The sequence below is a fragment of the Nansenia antarctica genome, assembly GCF_963989245.1.
Source record: "Nansenia antarctica genome assembly, chromosome: 10".
Lineage (NCBI taxonomy): Eukaryota > Metazoa > Chordata > Actinopteri > Argentiniformes > Microstomatidae > Nansenia > Nansenia antarctica.
Window position 1 is genome coordinate 8,664,068 of NC_137680.1, and position 19,428 is coordinate 8,683,495.

At 42.2% G+C, this 19,428-nt stretch overlaps 2 protein-coding genes across 2 annotated transcripts in view; both read left to right on the plus strand.

Moving 5' to 3' along the window:
* Positions 1-201: 201 nt before the first annotated feature.
* On the plus strand, positions 202-11,368 carry dcst1 (DC-STAMP domain containing 1; the record flags this gene model as incomplete). The annotated part of the gene is made up of 15 exons (XM_080540936.1): positions 202-247; positions 349-474; positions 877-1,005; positions 1,622-1,761; positions 2,366-2,540; positions 2,641-2,784; positions 3,127-3,248; positions 3,503-3,657; positions 3,774-3,873; positions 4,173-4,268; positions 4,382-4,508; positions 4,959-5,075; positions 6,031-6,173; positions 9,496-9,606; positions 11,159-11,368. The coding sequence occupies 15 exons, from the start codon at positions 202-204 to the stop codon at positions 11,366-11,368; spliced, it is 1,941 nt and encodes a 646-aa protein (XP_080397062.1).
* Positions 11,369-17,551: 6,183 nt separating this feature from the next.
* adam15 (ADAM metallopeptidase domain 15) overlaps positions 17,552-19,428 on the plus strand; it is a gene marked incomplete at both ends in the record, with an annotated part of 34,121 nt that continues 32,244 nt past the window's right edge. Inside the window, one exon of the mRNA XM_080540938.1 lies at positions 17,552-17,659. Within this exon, the coding sequence (XP_080397064.1) occupies positions 17,552-17,659 (108 nt within the window). The remainder of the gene's footprint in view (positions 17,660-19,428) is intronic.

Below are 19,428 nucleotides of genomic sequence, written 5' to 3' on the forward strand. Positions count from 1 at the left end.
AGTAATAAAACAGCACTGGGACTTTTAACTATGTGTATCACTCCGCACAGATGTTCTACTAAATGACCGTTAATTAGACTACATGTTTGTATTCAGGTTACTAGGCAACAGTCCATTTGAAGTTCAGTTGCGGAACTATTTTTTGTTTATTTTTATGATAGTATAGTAAATAGTGTAGCCTAAATGGCAACGGCGGCGACAATGGTTCCTCGTGGACGCCTCAAAAGACCCAAAGCATCGCATTCCAGTGTGTAGATTCCAATGAATGATCTATCTATCTCAATGGCTTGACATCTGTTGCTGTGTATAGACATGATATGACATATGTTGAGTTTTATTTCCACACAGCTTTAGGACGCATCAGTGAGAGGATCCTGCCTGATGTTGCTCACAGGTTCCTGTTCAATCAGCGACAGGACAGCCCTGTCACTAGGTTGTTCCTGGGGGCCGTGTTTGGTGCACTGGCTGGTGCAGGTGAGGTTGGGCAAGTTGTTGTTGAGCAATGTTCAGTTATTGACCTGAGATTTCTTTGTTGGCCCTTTGACAAGCTACATCTACTGTCCCGCTTTGGGCATACATTTCTTAGGGTTATTCCAAGGTCTCCTTCACAACATCCCAATGACTGTTGAACATAGGCTGGTTGCAGGATATGCTTTTGTTGGTGAGTTAAAAATGATATTGCAATTGACCATCGTTTGAAACTGATTAGCCTAATCATTCAGCTTCAGAGTGCAAGAAAACATACAGCATGGAAATGTAGTAGTGGAGTGTTGAAAGCTCCATGTGTGTATGTTGCAGCTGATGATGTGTTGAAAGCTCCATGTGTGTATGTTGCAGCTGATGATGTGTTGAAAGCTCCATGTGTGTATGTTGCAGCTGTATGTACCCTGGGTGGGGCGTGGTCCTCCTACTTCCGCTGTTCCATCCTCCTGATGTTTCCCAGCATGCTCGGTTCCCGCGGCAGGGCATACATCATGCTTTATGTCCTCTACGGCCTGTACAGGGGTAAGGTGGAAAAACCCTCTCCTCGTATGGTAGACTGATTCTGAAGTGAAACTGACCTAATCTGGATCAAATACGTAATATGAATACTTTCAAATACTAATGTAATGTTTTTTTTTATTTGCCATCCAATCAGTTTGTCAATCAATTGTTGGAATGTGGTATTTTTTGCTCTAGGCACAGGGTCAGCCATAGTCAGCGCCCCTGGAGCAATTAGGGGTTAAGTGCCTTGCTCAAGGGCACATGCAGGGATCGAACCAGATTGCTAGCTAGTGTCTCTAACTACCACCGCCCATACTTGTACTGTGCTTGATTTAATTTGCCTGCTACAATGTCACCTATAGATTCATCCCCAAAAATCGAATACACTTCAAATACAAGTTTTAGACCCATGTGTGATGTCTAAAATGTGTACCTATTTTTCCACTCAATTATGATATTTACAGTTGGTAATGAGTGCCACCAGTTGAGATTCATGCCAACAGTATGGCTTTGCTATGGTCCGAACCAGAAACCCTCTATGATCATCACTGCTTCACATACTGTACCGCTTTAAACAGCTGCACTTGTTTTGTGTGTGTGTGTGTGTGTGTGTGTGTGTGTGTTCTCAACATGTTAGGCCCGATCTCCAACATCCATGGTAACGTTCAGGATGTGGCCTTGTCTATGGGCTGTAACATTGAGCTGCAGATCAATCACAGCAAGGTGATGTGGAGTGTGCTGATCGACCCCTTCATGCAGGTGGTGCAGGACGTTGTGGTAGGTGGGCAGTGTGACATCAGAAATGGACAAGATTTTATTTCTTTCATATCAAACTGCATGACTCATGTGAACCCAAACACACTTTGAACAAACATAGTGAAACAGACGTCAAGTTGTTGAAAACAGTAGCCCCGCAATTCGACTTGCCACGGCCGAGTCTCGAGTTTGCGACCACCTGACTGGTAAACCAGCTATGCTATCGAAAAGCTTGCAATTCGACAGCGTGGTTGGGGGTATTTGAACTTGAGGAGTGAGCTTTACCATCTCACTTAGGTTCCAATAGCAGCTTTGTATCAGATCTAGATTTCATATTGGTGTGTCAAATACTAACTCGATTTAGTTTGCCTGGTACAATGGAATCAATAGAATAGACCCGAAAAGTGTGAAACCAAGCACTCCTCAAGAACTGGTCAGTACGTGTACCGTATCTGAGTCGGTCTGATAGGTATCACATGCAGTTAGAGCACTAACTAACTTGAGTACTGAAAGGGATTGATTTTGCTATCAAGATAGCCACTTCTGTTTCACATTATGAAACACATAACACATTATGTACCTTCCCATTTGGTGCCTCAGCTATTCCTTTATGTCGCTTTGTTAGGATGCCAATGGGGAGATCCAGGAGGAGGCGAAGGATGTGAGCCGTAGGTTTCAGAGCATCAGGGATGAAGTCTTGGGGCAGTATGGGTATGATGCTTTAGGACAGCAACAGGTGGCCACGAACAACAACAGCACCCAGGAAGTGTTTGCGGCGAAGACGATGATGCGTTGTGACTGTGAGTATCATTTAGTGTGTTCAGTCAGACATATTCAGCAGTTGATCGGGGTAGGGGTTAGTGTTAGGGGTTAGTGTTCTTAGGCTGTGTTCTCCTGCAGACGTGGTGGAGCAGGGGGTAGAGCGCTGTCGCCAGTGGTTCCAGGTCAAGTGGCAGGAGTGCATGGACACAGTGAAGGCCCCAGTCATCAACCACATCCTGTGTGTGTCCATGCGCTTCCACTTTCTCTGTGATATCTTGAGAGGTAGGGGAGGTCATGCAAAGTACTTTACCTGAAAGGTTAAATGACCACTATGCGTTACCATTTTCTTTTAAATGTGGTTAGTTTAAGGCTAATTACTTACATGATGTATTAAATGTGATGCTGATATTGCTGAATTGACTGTCTTGTAGTATTGATGTGTCTGATTTTCTGCAATGTAAAATGTTCATGCTCTATCTGGGTTGCTAGTCAATTCACAAGGGACTTATCTGATGACTTTCGGAAATGATCAATGCAAATGACTGCAATGAGATTTTGAAAGACTGTAAATAATAAGCATGGAGTATGAAAGGCTGGTCTGTGAGAGACTGCTTCTCCTGTCAGTCATGACCCCCTGGTGTAGAGAGGAGATCCCAGTGGAGGGCAACTTTGGCCAAACCTTTGACAAGCTCAGCTCCTCCATCGACACATTGGCTAGAGAGTTCAGCGTTCACGTGGTCCTGCAGGTACTTTACTATGCAAATAACTTAAATGTCCTTTTACTATTCACAAAGTTGTTTATATAAGGGCTCATTAATATTTAGGTCTTTAGGGTTAGGGTTAGGCCTCTTGTAATATGATGTACTTGTATTTTGTCGCATACAATCATGTGGGTATTTAGATTAGTGGATACAATACAATGTTTGTGTGGTGTGTTATTTTCATATGTTCTACTACATCCTGTGCCTCTCCCCTGTCCTCTTTTTTGTTTGTGTCAAAGTCAGAGCAGCAGTCTGTGTTTGGCATGACAGTCTTACAGGAGGAATTCACAGAGGGTCTGAGGGAAGCTTTTGAAGACACCCAGCTGTTCCTGGAACAGCTGCTGGAGCTCCTCCAGCTCCTCCTCTCCTGCACTTTCATCACCATCTTCATCTCGTGAGCCTCAAATCAGTCAATCAGATGTCAAATATACTGTAGGTAGACTCAGCAATATGATGATCATTTACAATATGCTCTCCTCTCCTCTCCTCCTTCCCTCCCTCCCTGTGAAGGGCATTTGGATATGCGAGACAGTACACCAAAGACATTTGCTTTGACAACATTTACATCACCACCTACTTCAGGCAGATTGACGCGCGGAGAAAGAGAGCAGTAAGCATTGCACAATTGGTAACAAAACAAACAAAAGGCCAGACAAACCCCGATCTGATAACAACTCCACTATGCAAGACCAGTCAAACCCAACAGTGAGTCGGACTGGTGGGTAATTAACGGTAAATGTGGACTGTTTTACCCCAAGGTTAACTACGTTTGCTAGATAGTTAACTAGTCTTTAACCCTTTTTTAAAAAACTGCCCCTGTTGTTTTACATTCGGCGGTTTGTGACTTTCAAAGCATTGAATGCTAACGTGTAGTTATAAAATGTACGTTCGAAATGTATTCAATTTCAGGGCAAACGTTACCTCTTACCTTTGAAGAAAGCTGAGCGGGCCCTTTTCATTAACCCCTGGAGCCCCTTCATACATCCCAGTGAGCTCAAACTAGTGGTGAGTTCCTCTCTTCTCTGGGTCCAACCCAATAACTCTTTGTTAGTGGTTTGTAGATCAGCTGCAGTGATAATTATGAGATCATCTAATGGGCCATCCTTTTTGATCCACAGACATTGGGTCTGCTACAGGTTCTCTCTCTGGCCGTGTTTGTGAGTGTGCTCCTGGCCGTAGACACGGTCCTTTACCACATCTTTGACATCATCCGCAGGCACACCTACACAGAGTTCTCCCACACCAGTGAGTCCACACACACACACACGCGCACACACACACACACACACACACACAGACACACACACACACACACACACACACACACACACACATATATACACACATACACACAAACACACTGCATTGCTGTGAATTATAATATGATGTATGTGTTACGGTACATGTGGGAATACGGTACATGTGGGAAAACTAGGGTTAGGGTTAGGTGCTACGTCGACTTGGTACATGCTGGCATGTCTAACCCTAACCGTAATCCTAACCCTAACCCTAACCCTAACCCTACCCCTACCCCTAACCCTAGCACCGTAGCACCTAACCCTAACCCTAGTTTTCCCACATGTACCGCATTCCCACATGTACCGTAACATATGCATTGCAGCGGTGTATTCATTTCTGCTACCTATGCACTGAAACACCATGGTATTACTGTAATGATGTTACTGTGTACTTCAGGCAGTCACCACATAGATATCAACGTTGGTGGAGAGTCCATGATGGCCAGGCTCTTACGGAAGACCATTGGTGCCTTCAACACCTCATCTAATGTGGACATGCAGTCTAGTAACAAGCGTAGGTGGCTTCTCTCCTGTACCATGTCAGGGGTCCCCCCTGTCTGAGGCTGATGTCTCTCAATATTAGAGATTTTTTCCATGGCATGATTGATTGATTGTAATTGATTGATTGATTACTACCCCCTAACTCAGACCACAGTCATAGATTTTCGCATTTTATTTCGCGCTGCGTTTAGAGATTGTCTGTGCAATTTATGTGCTAGTACTTTTCTGCCTGTTTGGCTATCATGTGTTCGTCAACAGGGAAGAGATATACTGTATACTGACAAATATTTATCTATCAATCAAGGTTCAGCAAACATTGTATCGCTAGTAGCCCCCTGTCCACGGATGGGTAAAGATCATAGACCATATCTGCCATATCATACCTCCGTTTTATATTGAAAAATATGATGGTAAATAGCATGGAATTAATTCCATGGAATTATATATGGTCTCGACTAGCGTAATTGCCCGAGCGGAACCCTGGAAATTGCATGGAATCTACTGGGAAGGCTTGTATGTGTGAAAGGGGCTATATTTACAATAACACAAATTGGGAAAGCAGACAGGACGACCCTTCAAAGATGTCATGTCATTCTAAGAATACAGAAAAGGTTTGTTTCCAACATGGTCCTATATTTTGTGCTGTCATGTGTACAAATCTTCTGGGGTTTTTTCTCTTAAAGCTAGACTCAGCAATATTACATTACCACTGAAAGTTGAACGATGTGTTTCAGCTTCACCCAAAAGCAGGACATTTCACTGTATGTTCACACGTGAGGTAATATAACGTGAGAGCTGTTTGACATGACTGGCAAGTGAATTGTCTTCAATTCGGCTGGTTTTCTCTGTGGGTAGTCGACCGGTTATCTCAGGTCGAGAGTCTACCTTAAAATATCTGCCTTTTATTCAACTGCTGGTGTTCTCTCTCTCTCTCTCTCTCTCTCTCTCCCCCCCCCTCCCCCCCTCAGATTGTTTGCCTCAGCCAAGGGCCCTCACCACAGAGGACTACCTGTGGAGTACCGTGCCCCTCCTGATGATGGCGCTCATGTGCTGCCTGCAGGTGTACAGCAACCGCCTGCGCCGGGTCATCACAGCCTTTTACTTCCCCCAGGTGAGACTAGCCACCCTCAGTCCCACAAATGATGTGCTTGATGTTAAGATGGTAAGGCAGATCTATTAGTCACACTAAATCACATAATGTGACAGCAGCTGGTGAAACCGGGAACACTCGGCGCAGCCGATCAAATGTTCAGACTTCCACGTTGTTGAAAACAGCTTGTTTTGTGAACCTTCTAACAATGTAAAGTAGTGTTATAGTTAACTAGGTAGTAGTGGGGATTACTCACCGAATCCATTGCATTGCAATATTTTGGCTTGACTAGCGAGTGGGTCATTGATTTTCAACAACATTGAAATGTATTGTGTGAGGCGACTTGTCGACTGCCGTCACTAATCAACAAATTCATATGAACGTGTTACATGTTAGCATGATGTTAGCTTTCAAGAGTGTGAGGATATGAAGATATCCTATGTGAATATTTGTTATTTGAAATGTGAAGGTGTAACGGATTTGGGATGTGATGCCATGGCACTCAAAAACAACAGGAGCTGGCATATGTTTGTCAAGCTATCTCTGATGGTTGGCAAAGGAGTGGCTGGAGACAGTTTCAAGACACACTTTTCCTGATGTAATACCGACGGAGGCCCTCTGAGAAAAAGATACCCAAGCTACATCTATGTGTTACGGTACATGTGGGAAAACTAGGGTTAGGGTTAGGTGCTACGTCGATTTGGTACATGCTGGCATGTCTAACCCTAACCCTAATCCTATCCCTAACCCTACCCCTAACCCCAACCCTAACACTAACCTTAACCCTAGCACCCTAGCACCTAACCCTAACCCTAGTTTTCCCACATGTACCGTGTTCCCACATGTACCGTAACATATGCATCAACAATATCTCATAGTTTAGATATAATTACAAGATCACGCCAAATCCATGTGTAGTTGTGTACTGCCTGCAACAAGGTGTGCCTAAGCATGTTGCATGTTAGTAAACAGAAACACAAGTTATAAATGTATGCACTTGCACTGTGCTTACTTCAAATGATAAACTCGTACCCTCAAATATGTCACTCAGTGTAAAATCCTCAAACTAGCGATACCTAGCTTTTGATTTACCCAATGCATTTGAAAGCTGTTTTCACATGCCCACTGTGATCTGGACAACAATGTTGAGGTAAAACATCAGTGAAGTGTCCTTTTTTAACTGTGCAGCATCTAAACAATGTGCAGATGGATATGTCGGAAGTGCTCCCAGCCAATGTAACTTTTATAATAGCCAGCCTCTTCCGGCGGCAATATTTTTTATTTGTCTGCCTTTTTATCCTCTGTGGAATTGGCACAGGAAAGTTGAGCAAACAGCCGGGCTCCTGTCTGTTGACCCTAATCAAAACAAAGACAGTGCTCCTTATACTGTTATTTACTGTAGATATGGAAATCACAAAGGCTGGATTTCCCTGTCGCTCTCACAGATGGTTTACTGATATCCCGGTGGAAATTAGAGCAGCTACTGGGTTAACCACAGAGCATAGATAGGAATAAAACAAAGCATTGTTGAAAATAATGCCTTGGCCTCTGTTTGTGTGTAATTCAACAGTTAAGCTGCCTTATTGGGCCAGTTGTGCACATTCTTGTTTGGGTCAGATTTCTACAAATCGTAATTAAATCCCATGTTGCCTAATTGGGAGCAATTAACACCTAAATCACTTTCTTGGAATTTCTTGTCTTCTAAAATGCAGTTTGTTCTTAAACATACTGTATATAGGAACATAAGAATGTCTGACGCAGCACTGTAAACTAACAGAATTGTACATGCACATCAGGCTTAGCAGTGTGTACACACAAAGTTGAGTCGTCCCGCAATCCCATAAGAAATGTGCTGGCTCTCATGTGTTGAGTAACGCAGCACTGAGCTGAGAGGAGCTTACTCTAATAGCATTACACACTGTACTCTGAGTGTTTTTTTTTTGTTGGGGGGGGGGCGGGGGGGTACAGTAAACAGTAAGAAATAGGAAGGGGAGAAAGTAAGACAGTATGAGAGAGACTGCATTTTAAGTGTCCATGCATTTTAAGTGTCCATGCATTTTAAGTGGCCATGCATTTTAAGTGTCCATGATGTCAATGCTGTCCATTTTAAGTTTTTCCTAATTCTGTAGACACCTGTGGGACAATACATTGTTTCAAGCTCTGAGAGTGTGTCTGAGTGGTTGCATTTAATTTACGATTGTTCAAGGACAAACCAACATTATTTGTGTAAATGGTAAAAAAAAAAAAAAAAACAGTGGACCTAGAATGAAACCATCCGGAAGTGAACCCTTTGAGAAACCTTTAACATTGAGAAAACTAGACTGAACTCCATCAGTCCTATCCTGCCTGATCCAAACAAATGGCAGATAACCTCATGTCATGATCAACCGTACCAAAAGCCTTAGAGAGGTCAATATAAAGGGATGCACAATAGTGTTTCTTATCCAGAGAGATCACAATGTAATTTATAACGAGGGAAGCAGCAGAGATATTGTTATATATTAGAACCCAAAGTTATTTAATAAATAGCCTTTTTTGGCTAGATGAAATACAACGTTTGATGGGGGAATATGCTTTTTGGCATACACCTTAAACTGCAGTACCATGGTTTTGCCACCATCTTTCAAGGTTTAAACTCTCCCCCAAACTATACAAACTATATAAGAAATACGTCAAACTTAGATTTAGAGAAAGGGGGGAAAAGGTTAGGGGGACAGAGACAAAGAAGTAAGAAAAACAAAATAGAGGGGAGGAATGTATAGAAAGAGAGACTGTCACAGAGGAGAAAGAGAGGGGGAAAAGAGGGAGAGGGATTACGCTTTCAGTTAGTACTAAATCAGCTGAAGTGTCATTACTGTTTAGACTGATTAGGCTCATTCCTTATGCTTTCTAATTAGTTTTGCAGATCAAGCAACATTAAGCTCCTGCAAATTCAGCATGGACAGAGCTCTGCTACTCAGTAAAAAATATGCAGAGCACAGGTTCCAGCTGTTGTTGTACAGGACATACAAGGGTTCGCATAGTCAGGAATATTAAAACAGCTCATTCAGAATCGTGAAGGGGAAAAAGTGGGACATCTCTTTGTCTGTATCTCGGTCTGCCTGTAACTCTCTCTCCCTCTCTGTGGCTTCACCTATTTGACTGTCATTCAGTCAGTTTTTAAAATGTAAAAATAAATATATAAATATAAATCTGTAAATCTAAATTCCTCTACTCCCCCTCTTCACTCTCACTCTGTGTGTGTCACTCTGACACAAACACACACACACACACACACACACACACACACACACACACACACATCACGTGTGCTTTTGTCATCCCTCCGGTATGGCGGTGTCAGCGTGAGAAGAGGCGTGCTCTGTTCCTCTACAACCTGCAGATCCAGAGACGCATATTGTATGCCAACAGACAGCGGAATCGACTCAGGCAGCAAGGAAAAGCTCCCAAAACGGTGTGTACCTTGTGCAATGGCATTACCGATTAGAATTTAGCTGGAGTTCATATCCATCTCCAACTCCGAACAATGCCAATCATGATTGCTAGAGATTTCCCCCACAGACTGCAAAATCATACACTTCTATTTTGTATTACAAAAGGTTGTCCATGCACTTCTGCCCTCGTTTACTCCTCTCCATAGGGACCATTCTCATTTCCAATACATCTTTTACACATTTCTGGCTGCACACGTATTTGTGCATCTTTTGCTCTTATTATATATATTTTTTATTTTCATATATTGAAATTGCATGTTTTGCTATCAGTATTAGGGTTGGCAATTGATTTTAGAAATACATTTATATGTACAGTGACCTCCATAAATATTGGAAAGAGGAAGAATGTTGTCTTCTTTTAGCTCTCTCTGATCAAATCATATAATGTCTAAATAAAGTACTCATGTTTATTTTGTCAATAATCCTTGCATGTAATAACTGCCTGAAGTCTGCAACCCATTGACCCCACCCACCAAACACTGGGTGTCTTCTCTGATGATCCACTGCCAGGCCTATACTGTAATCCTATCATCAGGAAATTAAATGCATTTTCAATTTAAAGAAAGTTGACTTGGCCAGTCAAGAACATTCCGCTTTTTGTCCCTAAAAAACTCCCTAGTTGCTAGCTCTGGCAGTATGTTTGGGATCATTGTTACATTGGCTCGGTTGGTAGGGGAGTGTCAGGACATGAGCATGGACCCCTGTGGTTCCAACTGGACTAGATAGTTGAAGGCGATTATGGTCTAAATAAGGTGGAACTATTGCTAACACCCACGCAATGGTCTCAGATTTGCCATGGGAAGTGAGCAAGTGTAGATGGAAGAGATGAGCTGCAGCCTTGAATCTTGAACGACCCCCTTCCCCTCACATCCCTTCCTGCCAGTGACTTAGTACCCCTGGGGAAAACAATCAAAAAGAACAATATTTTATGGTGATGAATGAATGAATGGTCTTTATTGTCATTGCTATAGTACTGTGATGCCAGTGCTCAAGCCTCAGAGGACACTGACGTTGTTGTTCGCAATTACTGAAGCTTGGGTCAAATCTCTTCTCTCCTTCGACAGAAAATGTTATCTTCAACAGTTTGTATTTTCATGTCATTTTAACCCTTGCATGAACTCTTAATAGAATGACTCTCGCAGGAACGGTCATTAAGACAAACCAAAACAAACAAACCGTGTTGTGGCCCTCCCTCTCTCACCTGTCATGGAGCCCTTCCATGTCTTTACAAACTGTTTAATTTATTCTTTCCTGACATCATGAATGCTTATCTCGTTTCATTCCCCCTAACCCAAATTGGGGTTAGTATTGTTCTTTTACATAAGTTCTAGATGTCTCTTATCCCTCTATCTCTCACCTTATTTAATCTTGATCCTCTATTTTCCTCCTCTCTCCTTCATTCAATGTCTATCTAATATTGCATGTTCTTTCTCCCTTTTTGTCTCTTGTCTCTCTCTCTCTCTCTCTCTCTCTCTCTCTCAGGTGTTTTCTGATTTCTTGTTGCGGCTGCAGAGACTGGGCCTCAGCCTCCGGTGGTGCTGTGTGTGCGGGGAGAGGCTGAGAGGCGACAGGGGGGTGGAGTGTACTGCTCCAGGGTGCAGGGCTCCCTACTGCCTCCAGTGTTGGCGGGACCAGGGCAAACTCTGTTATGTATGTGCCCTGGACAACAACTGTGACCCAGAGGAGAGCTATTCTGACACAGAAGTTTACTATGTCAGCTAGATCACCCTAATCAACACACACACACACACACACACACACACACACACACACACACACACACACACACACACACACACCCATTAAATACACTAAAATGTGCATTAATACTGTTTTTTTGTTTATATTTCTTCAATCAATCTGCTGCTGATACTATACATACACATACTATTTACAGTGCCCTATGTGTAAGTCATGGGACAGTGAAGTAGCTTTTATTTGATGACATTTGTGTACATATTAGTTTCACCATTTAGAAATAACAACACTATTTGTAGATAGTCCACTAAAAGTAATGGGAGAATTGGCTTGACAGAGAATTCTGGTTAGTCAGACGTGTTGTCACATCATGCAGTCATACATAGAGAGCTGTCAATAACCAGCATTGATTCTAGGCTTTGCATTTGCTCCTGAAGTCTGCTATTGATGTCTGTTAACATGGGGATTAAAGAGTTGTCAATGAACGTTAAGGAAGCCTTCATAAAGATGATATAACATAATTAATTAAAAACCCCAAACCAACTGTCCCACATATCAGAAACAGAAACACTCTCCAGAAGGTAGGCTTCACTGCAAGGTGCAAACAACTTGTTTGGTCAGGATGGTCAGGTCAGTTAGTCAGCAAAAAAATTATCTTACTACATGATGAAGCGCCGTCCTATGAATTTGGAGGCATTTGAGTACACAAGCAGACATGTTTCTGTACACTTCAGACTACATTCAGTTACATCATCAATTAAGACAAGTTAGCCAGTTCTTGTGGCAGCTATACATGCCCAAACCTAGCACCCCCCCCCCCCTTATGTAGACCTGACATTAGTATTAACTTAATAAAACTACACAGCTAATGAGCTAAATAAAAAGACAGTCTTAAAAATCGTCCATTGGAAGATTCTTCTATTGGATTTAAGTCTGGCGTTTGACTAGGCCAGTCCAACACCTTTATTTTCTTCCTCTTGAACCAATCGAGTCTCCTTTATAGAATGTTTTGGATCGTTGTCCTGATTGTTCATTTTTTTACCATTGAGATGAATTGTCAAAACTCACCTGCAGACTCACTGACGACTAAAACCAATATGTAGGTAGGCCTACACAAGCACCCTCAAATAAAAGCTGAGGATCTCTCCTTTAACTTCATAGTAATCGTTTGATTTCAAATCCAACCTTTTGGAGTGTACAGTAGAGTCAAAGGAAGAAAAAGGCTTCACTGTCCCATTAGTTAAGCAGGACATACATGATGTGCCTGTTCAGTTTTAATTCCTGTGGTTAAATCATTCATGAATCAAAACAGATACAATATCTGGTGCTCCGGGTGTTCAGGACCCGTCGCAAGCAGCTTATCTTTAGTTGACACAATGACACAAATAAGGTCCAGACAGTTGACAATCCGATTAGTGGAATGAGCTCCCCACGGCTGTCAGAACGGCAGAGTCACTACCCATCTCCCGTCGTAGACTGAAGACCCATCTCTTCAGGTTACACCTTAACTGCTCCTCCTGAGACATCTTCTGCCCCTCAGCACTACGTCTCCTAAAGACACCCGCTTTCCCCTCTACTGTGTCCCTAAGAACTTATACTGCCCGCCTTGTACTGTTTCTCTGTTTCTCCAGTGTAATAATAATTTTTAAAAAAAGGTTTTAGAAGAAGGTGATAGCCAGGAGAAGGTGATAGGAGAAGGTTTTTCCTTCTATCAGTGGCCCCGGGCCTGAGCTGGATTACTCTTCCTGCTACGACTGGTGGACTGATTATTCACATGCTTGGTATTCAAATGTATTGATTGTAAGTCGCTTTGGAATAAGGCGTCTGCTAAATGCCCAAAAATTGAAAATGGAAAAAATGCTTAAACTGAACCCACATGGCAGCTTCAATTAGTGTTGTTCCAAATTGATGTTTCTGACTGTGGGAATCCGTGAGTGTCAGGGCTTTACAGTAGGCCTAGTCTAAATTGTGTCAGGGTTGGTGGTTTTTTAGTAAGACTAAAAAAGTGAGAACAGAAAGCGTCGGACAGTAAAGAGTTAAAGCCCAAGAGGAAATCCCGCCTGGTGTGTGAGGCTGAGACGCGATGACATCATCGCTGTAAACACACTCACGGGCTGTGTTCGAAATGGCATACTAGCATACTACTCATACTAGATATGACGTAGATTTTGAGTATGCGAGTGCGTTCACACTGTAGTGTAGAGTATGTGAAATTTGAGTATGCGAGAAATGTATACTAGATTTTCGATCGGCTGGTATTGGCATACTTATTATGAATTTAGTAAGCAGTATGCAGTATATACTAATTGAGTATGCTAGTATGCAGTATGCTAGTATGCCATTTCGAACATAGCCTCATACTCAGTCACCGATGCTGGTTCTCTCCAGGCGACTTTGGAGGAGCGACGTATCCGTATCCACTCTTCACAGATAGAGGACATTATTCCGGAGGACTCGTAACGAACGACAACATTACGGAATACATAGCGAACACAGACACAGAACATGAGTAGGCCTACAGAAGCTAAGGGAAGTTAACGGTACGGGAATGAAACTGGGACAGTGTGAGAACAGGCTACGCACATCATAGGAGCTGAGCTGAGTGCGGTTAACCGTTAACGGGATCTGGCGTTTGGGGGCAGGTGAATGCTGAAGTTATAGTTTTTGGTCCATGATGCCCTTGTATGGCTGTTTGGATATCGACTTGTTTCGACTCTCGTTCATGTATTAGACATTGTGAGGTTTTATACAACATTTATTGTTGCCTTTCTGTCCACCGGCACCGGTTGTCCTCTTGTGTTCTGACTGAGTTCTGCATTTATGGACTGAAAAGAGTTCCGGCGAGTTGCTGTCGCCGGTCAAAAGCACCATAATGTTTCTATGTCGAGGTGTTGTCACATTGTTGCTCTTACAAACTTTGACATTTCGTGACACCCTCTCGAAAACATTGACGTTACCCACTGGTGGTTTTGGATTACTGGACGATGGGGACAAACTGGAATATCTCCCGGAGGAAATTCATCCGAACTCTAATGAGACCGAGATGGAGGAGAGCCATCAAAAAGAGATAGCACCTTTGAAGGAATATTCAGACTCATCTCCATCATCCTCACATTCGAGTAAGTGTCCTCCAGTAGCTTTCTGTGGGCTGTTCGTGACGTTAGAATTATAAGGTTCTATCTCCATTTTTGTCAAAATTGAGTTTTTTTTACATAATCTGATCCATTAGGTGTTTATTAATGCCTGTGTGGTGTTTTTAAAATGTTGACATTTTTGAGTTAGTAATTCATAAAATACAAAGGTTCCATCTCACAGAACATAATGGAATGTAAAAACTTTGACGCTCAATATCTCTGAACTACCCTAAACGGAGATAGAACCTTCTCATTCTAAACGGAGATAGAACCTTATCATTCTAAACTCACGTGTTGTTGTACTACTACAACTTTTCATTCAAGTTTTTATAAACATCTGCAGACACACATGACCTGTTTAGGCCCATTTGTAATGTGACAATTACATCATAATTAGGCTAAAGGTTTACATCAACGCCTAAAGACCAATTCTTAACTTGAGCCTTTATGTGTTAACGAGAGCTGTCGCATTACATCAAACTTTCTTACTAGTCAAACATTTCTCATATAAACCCTAAGTACTGAACGAACTTAACACGTACAACACACACACACACACACACACACACACACACACACACACACACACACGCACGCACGCGCACACACACACACACACACACACACACACACACACACACACACACACACACACACACACACACACACACACACACACACACACACTACTAATCTGAGATATGAGTTATATTAGTGGATTGGAATTGTAGAAGACAGATGTTTTGATGTTCATATAGTTCATATGGCCCAATGAAGTGGATTAGATTAGATGTGTGCTTGGGTTCTTGGAAAGGACAGGGATTATCCACTCAATCGTGAAGCCTGTGCCAGATGTCTGTCTCAACGACATTGACAATGACAATGGCTAAAAAGGCAAAACTCACTACATGAGCCAATTTTTGGTTCCTAAATCAACCCCTAGCTACTACACACTTAGTAAATCTGAGAGGAACGGCTGGTTAACATATCGTATAATATAAGCTTATACAATTTAATTTAATTCAAGTAATTTAGCAGATGCTTTTTTCCAAAGCGACTTACAATAACTACATTTGTAAATAAGTGAATCAACTATACAACAAGTAAAACCTTTGATAAGAACAAACTACCATCGGCAGTCACAGTGTTAGAGAAAGAAAGAAAGAAACCTATATATATATATATATATAATGTAGGATGCTAGGGTACAGAGAGGTCTGAGGGGTACCCTAAAGAGGCAGGTCTTTAGTCTACAGTGGAAGATATATTGAAATCATTTAATGACAATTTGAGGCTTCCTCTGTTTTCTATCCTAATCCTACTATGTTAGATGATGTGGTGCCATTAAGTTGAGCACTTTGTGTGAGCCTTGCTAGTACTTCAACAAAAGAGCACGTGTTTCGCCTTCTCTCTGATGTCATAACACTGAACACTGAATTGCAATCTTTGCAATTCAACACATGGCACCTCATATGAGTAGAGAAAGTGTAGAATATCACAAGACAACATCCTGTCATCACTGGGGTTGGGCCATATCAAAATGTTCTCTTTCACAATTTTACTCGTAATAATGTAAATAGTCTGGTGAAACAAAGAGACATGTTTTCACTGCTATATTGACTTCCAAAAAGTGAGGTACTGGATATGGAGCTGAAGAACTATTACAGACTAAGTCGACAACCAATCAAAATGTTCTGACTTTTAATTTGAAACACAGAAATACATTTCAACATTGTTGAAAATCACAACACACACTTGCTAGTCAAGCCAAAATATGCTATGGATTTGGTGAGTAATCCCCACTGCTACCTAGTTAACTATAACACTACTTTACATTGTTAGCAGGCTCACAAAACAAGCTGTGTTAGTTGACTAGCGAAATTGAAAATAAAAGTCTGAACATGAAATCGGCTGCCGACTTATTACCCCTTTCACCAGACCGTCTCACATTATGCTCCAAATATATCACCATATTTATCAGATATAGGCCAAACCCTAATCATCACATCATACACATAAACAGTGACACAACATACTGTATGGCTTCACATTCAGGGAAGTTGACTGCTTTATTTGCTGTCATTTTGTTATTGTGCTCCAGACAACATTGCTTGCCTAGCCAGTGTCACCTCAGTCAACATCCACCATATAAGCAGCCTCTTACGACACGTGTCATCATTCTAGCATGACCCGCATCACCTCATCTACTGGACGTGCTTTACTGATGCTGTCATCTTCAGCAGCATGCTTTACAGGAACACCTACGTTATGGCATTGTGATATCACAGATATCTTGCGACTTCATCCTCACTGATTTGTTTGGTTGTTGTTGCTGTAGCTGGTGTTTTGTTTTTCTCTAGCCTGTTGTCTTGTCATGAAAGAACAGTGTATAATTGGCAGGAATGTCCACCAGAGCTTTTGCCCATGAATTGAATGTTCATTTCTCTACTATAAGTCGTCTATCATTATCATCAGTCTACCATAAGGCTTTTCCGAGAATTGGAATTGGAATTGGAAACGACTTTGGAGACGGCTTATGGTAGCGAAATGAACATTCAATTCACAGGCAACAGCTCTGGTAGACATTCCTGGAGTCAGCATGCCAATTGCACGCTCCCTCAAAACTTGACAGACATCTGTGGCATTGTGCTGTGTGATAAAACTGCACATTTTAGAGTGGCCTTTTATTGTGACCAGCCTATGGCACATCTGTGCAATAATCATGCTGTATAATCAGCATCTGGATATGCCACACCTGTCAGGTGGATGGATTATCTCGGCAAAGGAGAAGTGCTCACTAACACAGATTGAAACAAATTTGTGGACATAATTTGAGAGAAATAGGCCTTTGATTTCTTAGGCCTTTGATTTCAACTCGTGAAAAAACGGAGCAAGTGTTGCGTTTATATATTTGTTCATATAGGTTTGTTTTGAACTCTTGTCTTGTTATCTTTGTATCCTCTTTTCTTAGTATTGTTTAGTTTTGTATGTATCCCAGAGGGAGAGACATAGTAACAGCAAATGAGGATCCAAATAAGCCAATCAAATGATCTTTTTCTATTCTGAATCCCAAATGTTAGGTCCAGAACAGCACCGCGGCAGGCACAGCATACCGCTGGAGAGGACCAGGCCCTTTGTGGTCATAGACGGTCACCAGAGGAGTCTGAGTGAAGCCTTGCAGGTAAGAGACACTGTCAGAGACTCTCTCCGAAGCTGTGGGAAATGGAATTGTGCAATGTATGAATTCACTTATAGATGCACACAGGGTACCTCTTTGTAAATCCCTGATAAAGGTCTGTTGACGTAGAGGTTTTTTGTGGTCTAGGATTTAATTAATATTTTTTTGCCAGTGTGCTGGAGTTTCTTTTTCTTGGAAAGGAGAGACAATGGGCATCAAGTGAATGGTCTTGTCTAGGTCTATAATAGTAGAACCCTTCATTTGAATGATCTTAGTCAGGGAGCCCAACACAAGGTTATGATGCTGCAAAAAACCCTAGATCTCTCCATCCCCCTCCCTCACAATGGAAAGTTATACAACGAAGAGCTTTTAATACGTGGCCTATTATATTTGGATAGAGAGTCAAGAGGTTAATTTTCATTCTATTTTGATAGCTGCCACATAAATTAAACTAACGGAGCCACAGCTAGGTGTGTTTATTAAGATCACACCTATTCCCTCATCCCATTGTTGGCCCACGCCTTTTCCATTCGTAGGTGCCGATGTGACGATATAGGGTGGAGTGGGGGAATTCTTTGGGATATGATCGCAGACCTTCTGTCAGCTGCACAGGAAGTGTCCGTCCCCTTAAAGTAGCCTCACCCCCTCCCACCTCCCCAGATCATAGTTTTTCATACAGGAAGCCCCCTGTAAAATATGCCAGTGCGCCTTCTTCCTTCCTCTGTTATATTAGCGCAAAAAAGGAAGGGAGACAGCAGATTTCCTTTCACACACACACACACACACACACACACACACGCGCGCACACACACACACACACACACACACGCACACACGCACACACACACACACACACACACACATGCGCACACACACAGTGCATGACTGGGCTAAATCTTTGCACTTAATTGTAGAAACCATCTTTACAATAGCTTATTAAAGGTTACATTTTAAATGCCATGTTCTACCAATTAAGCCACATAGGATCATACATAAATTGAGTACTTACCCAACTCAACTGATGACATACTCATGTCAAGTATAGAGTATTTATTTTTGTAGAAGAATGTAGCCTAGAGCATGATAGATGTGTGTGTGTGTGTGTGTGTGTGTGTGTGTGTGCGTTGTGTAAGTACAATAAGATTGAGGTTAAATTAAGTCCCTTGTTATATCTATTACTATGGTGTATAGGGAACGTGTCTCCTAAGCTGCGAGTGGTCTCTAGCTAATTAACACCATTTTACCCAGATGGCGTCACTCTAAAACATTGTTTAACCTCTTTTGACCTTGAATTTTCGGCCGAATAATTCCGGTGGCCGAACTTTCGGTGCATCCCTAGTTGTTATACTTTGACATGGAGTCTCCCTGCCTTGTCTAATGTAGACCAACATCAACCATCCGTTGTGAGATTAGTATTTGGGTCAGTGACCTTCCCTTTAAATGTGTACAGCAGCTGAGTATCTGCATTGCAGTACTTTTTTTGCACTCTCATCCAGACTAATATCTCTTTGACATCACTGTCAGAGTTTGGGCACATTCATTGTCTTGAGGTAGAACCTACAGGGCATGAGTCACCATGTCCAACAGCAGTGCAATAGGGCAGTCTCTGGGTTTCATGCTCACAGTACCAGCTTCTACACCTCTGAAGGTCTCTCAGGTCAGTCGATACTAATCAATCAAAGAGCAAGGCGGAGGAGGACAGCCAGAAGACACCACCACTGCATTTTAGAAATCTAGTTGAGGGGCGCTTAGGTGGCGTAGCGGGTTAAGCG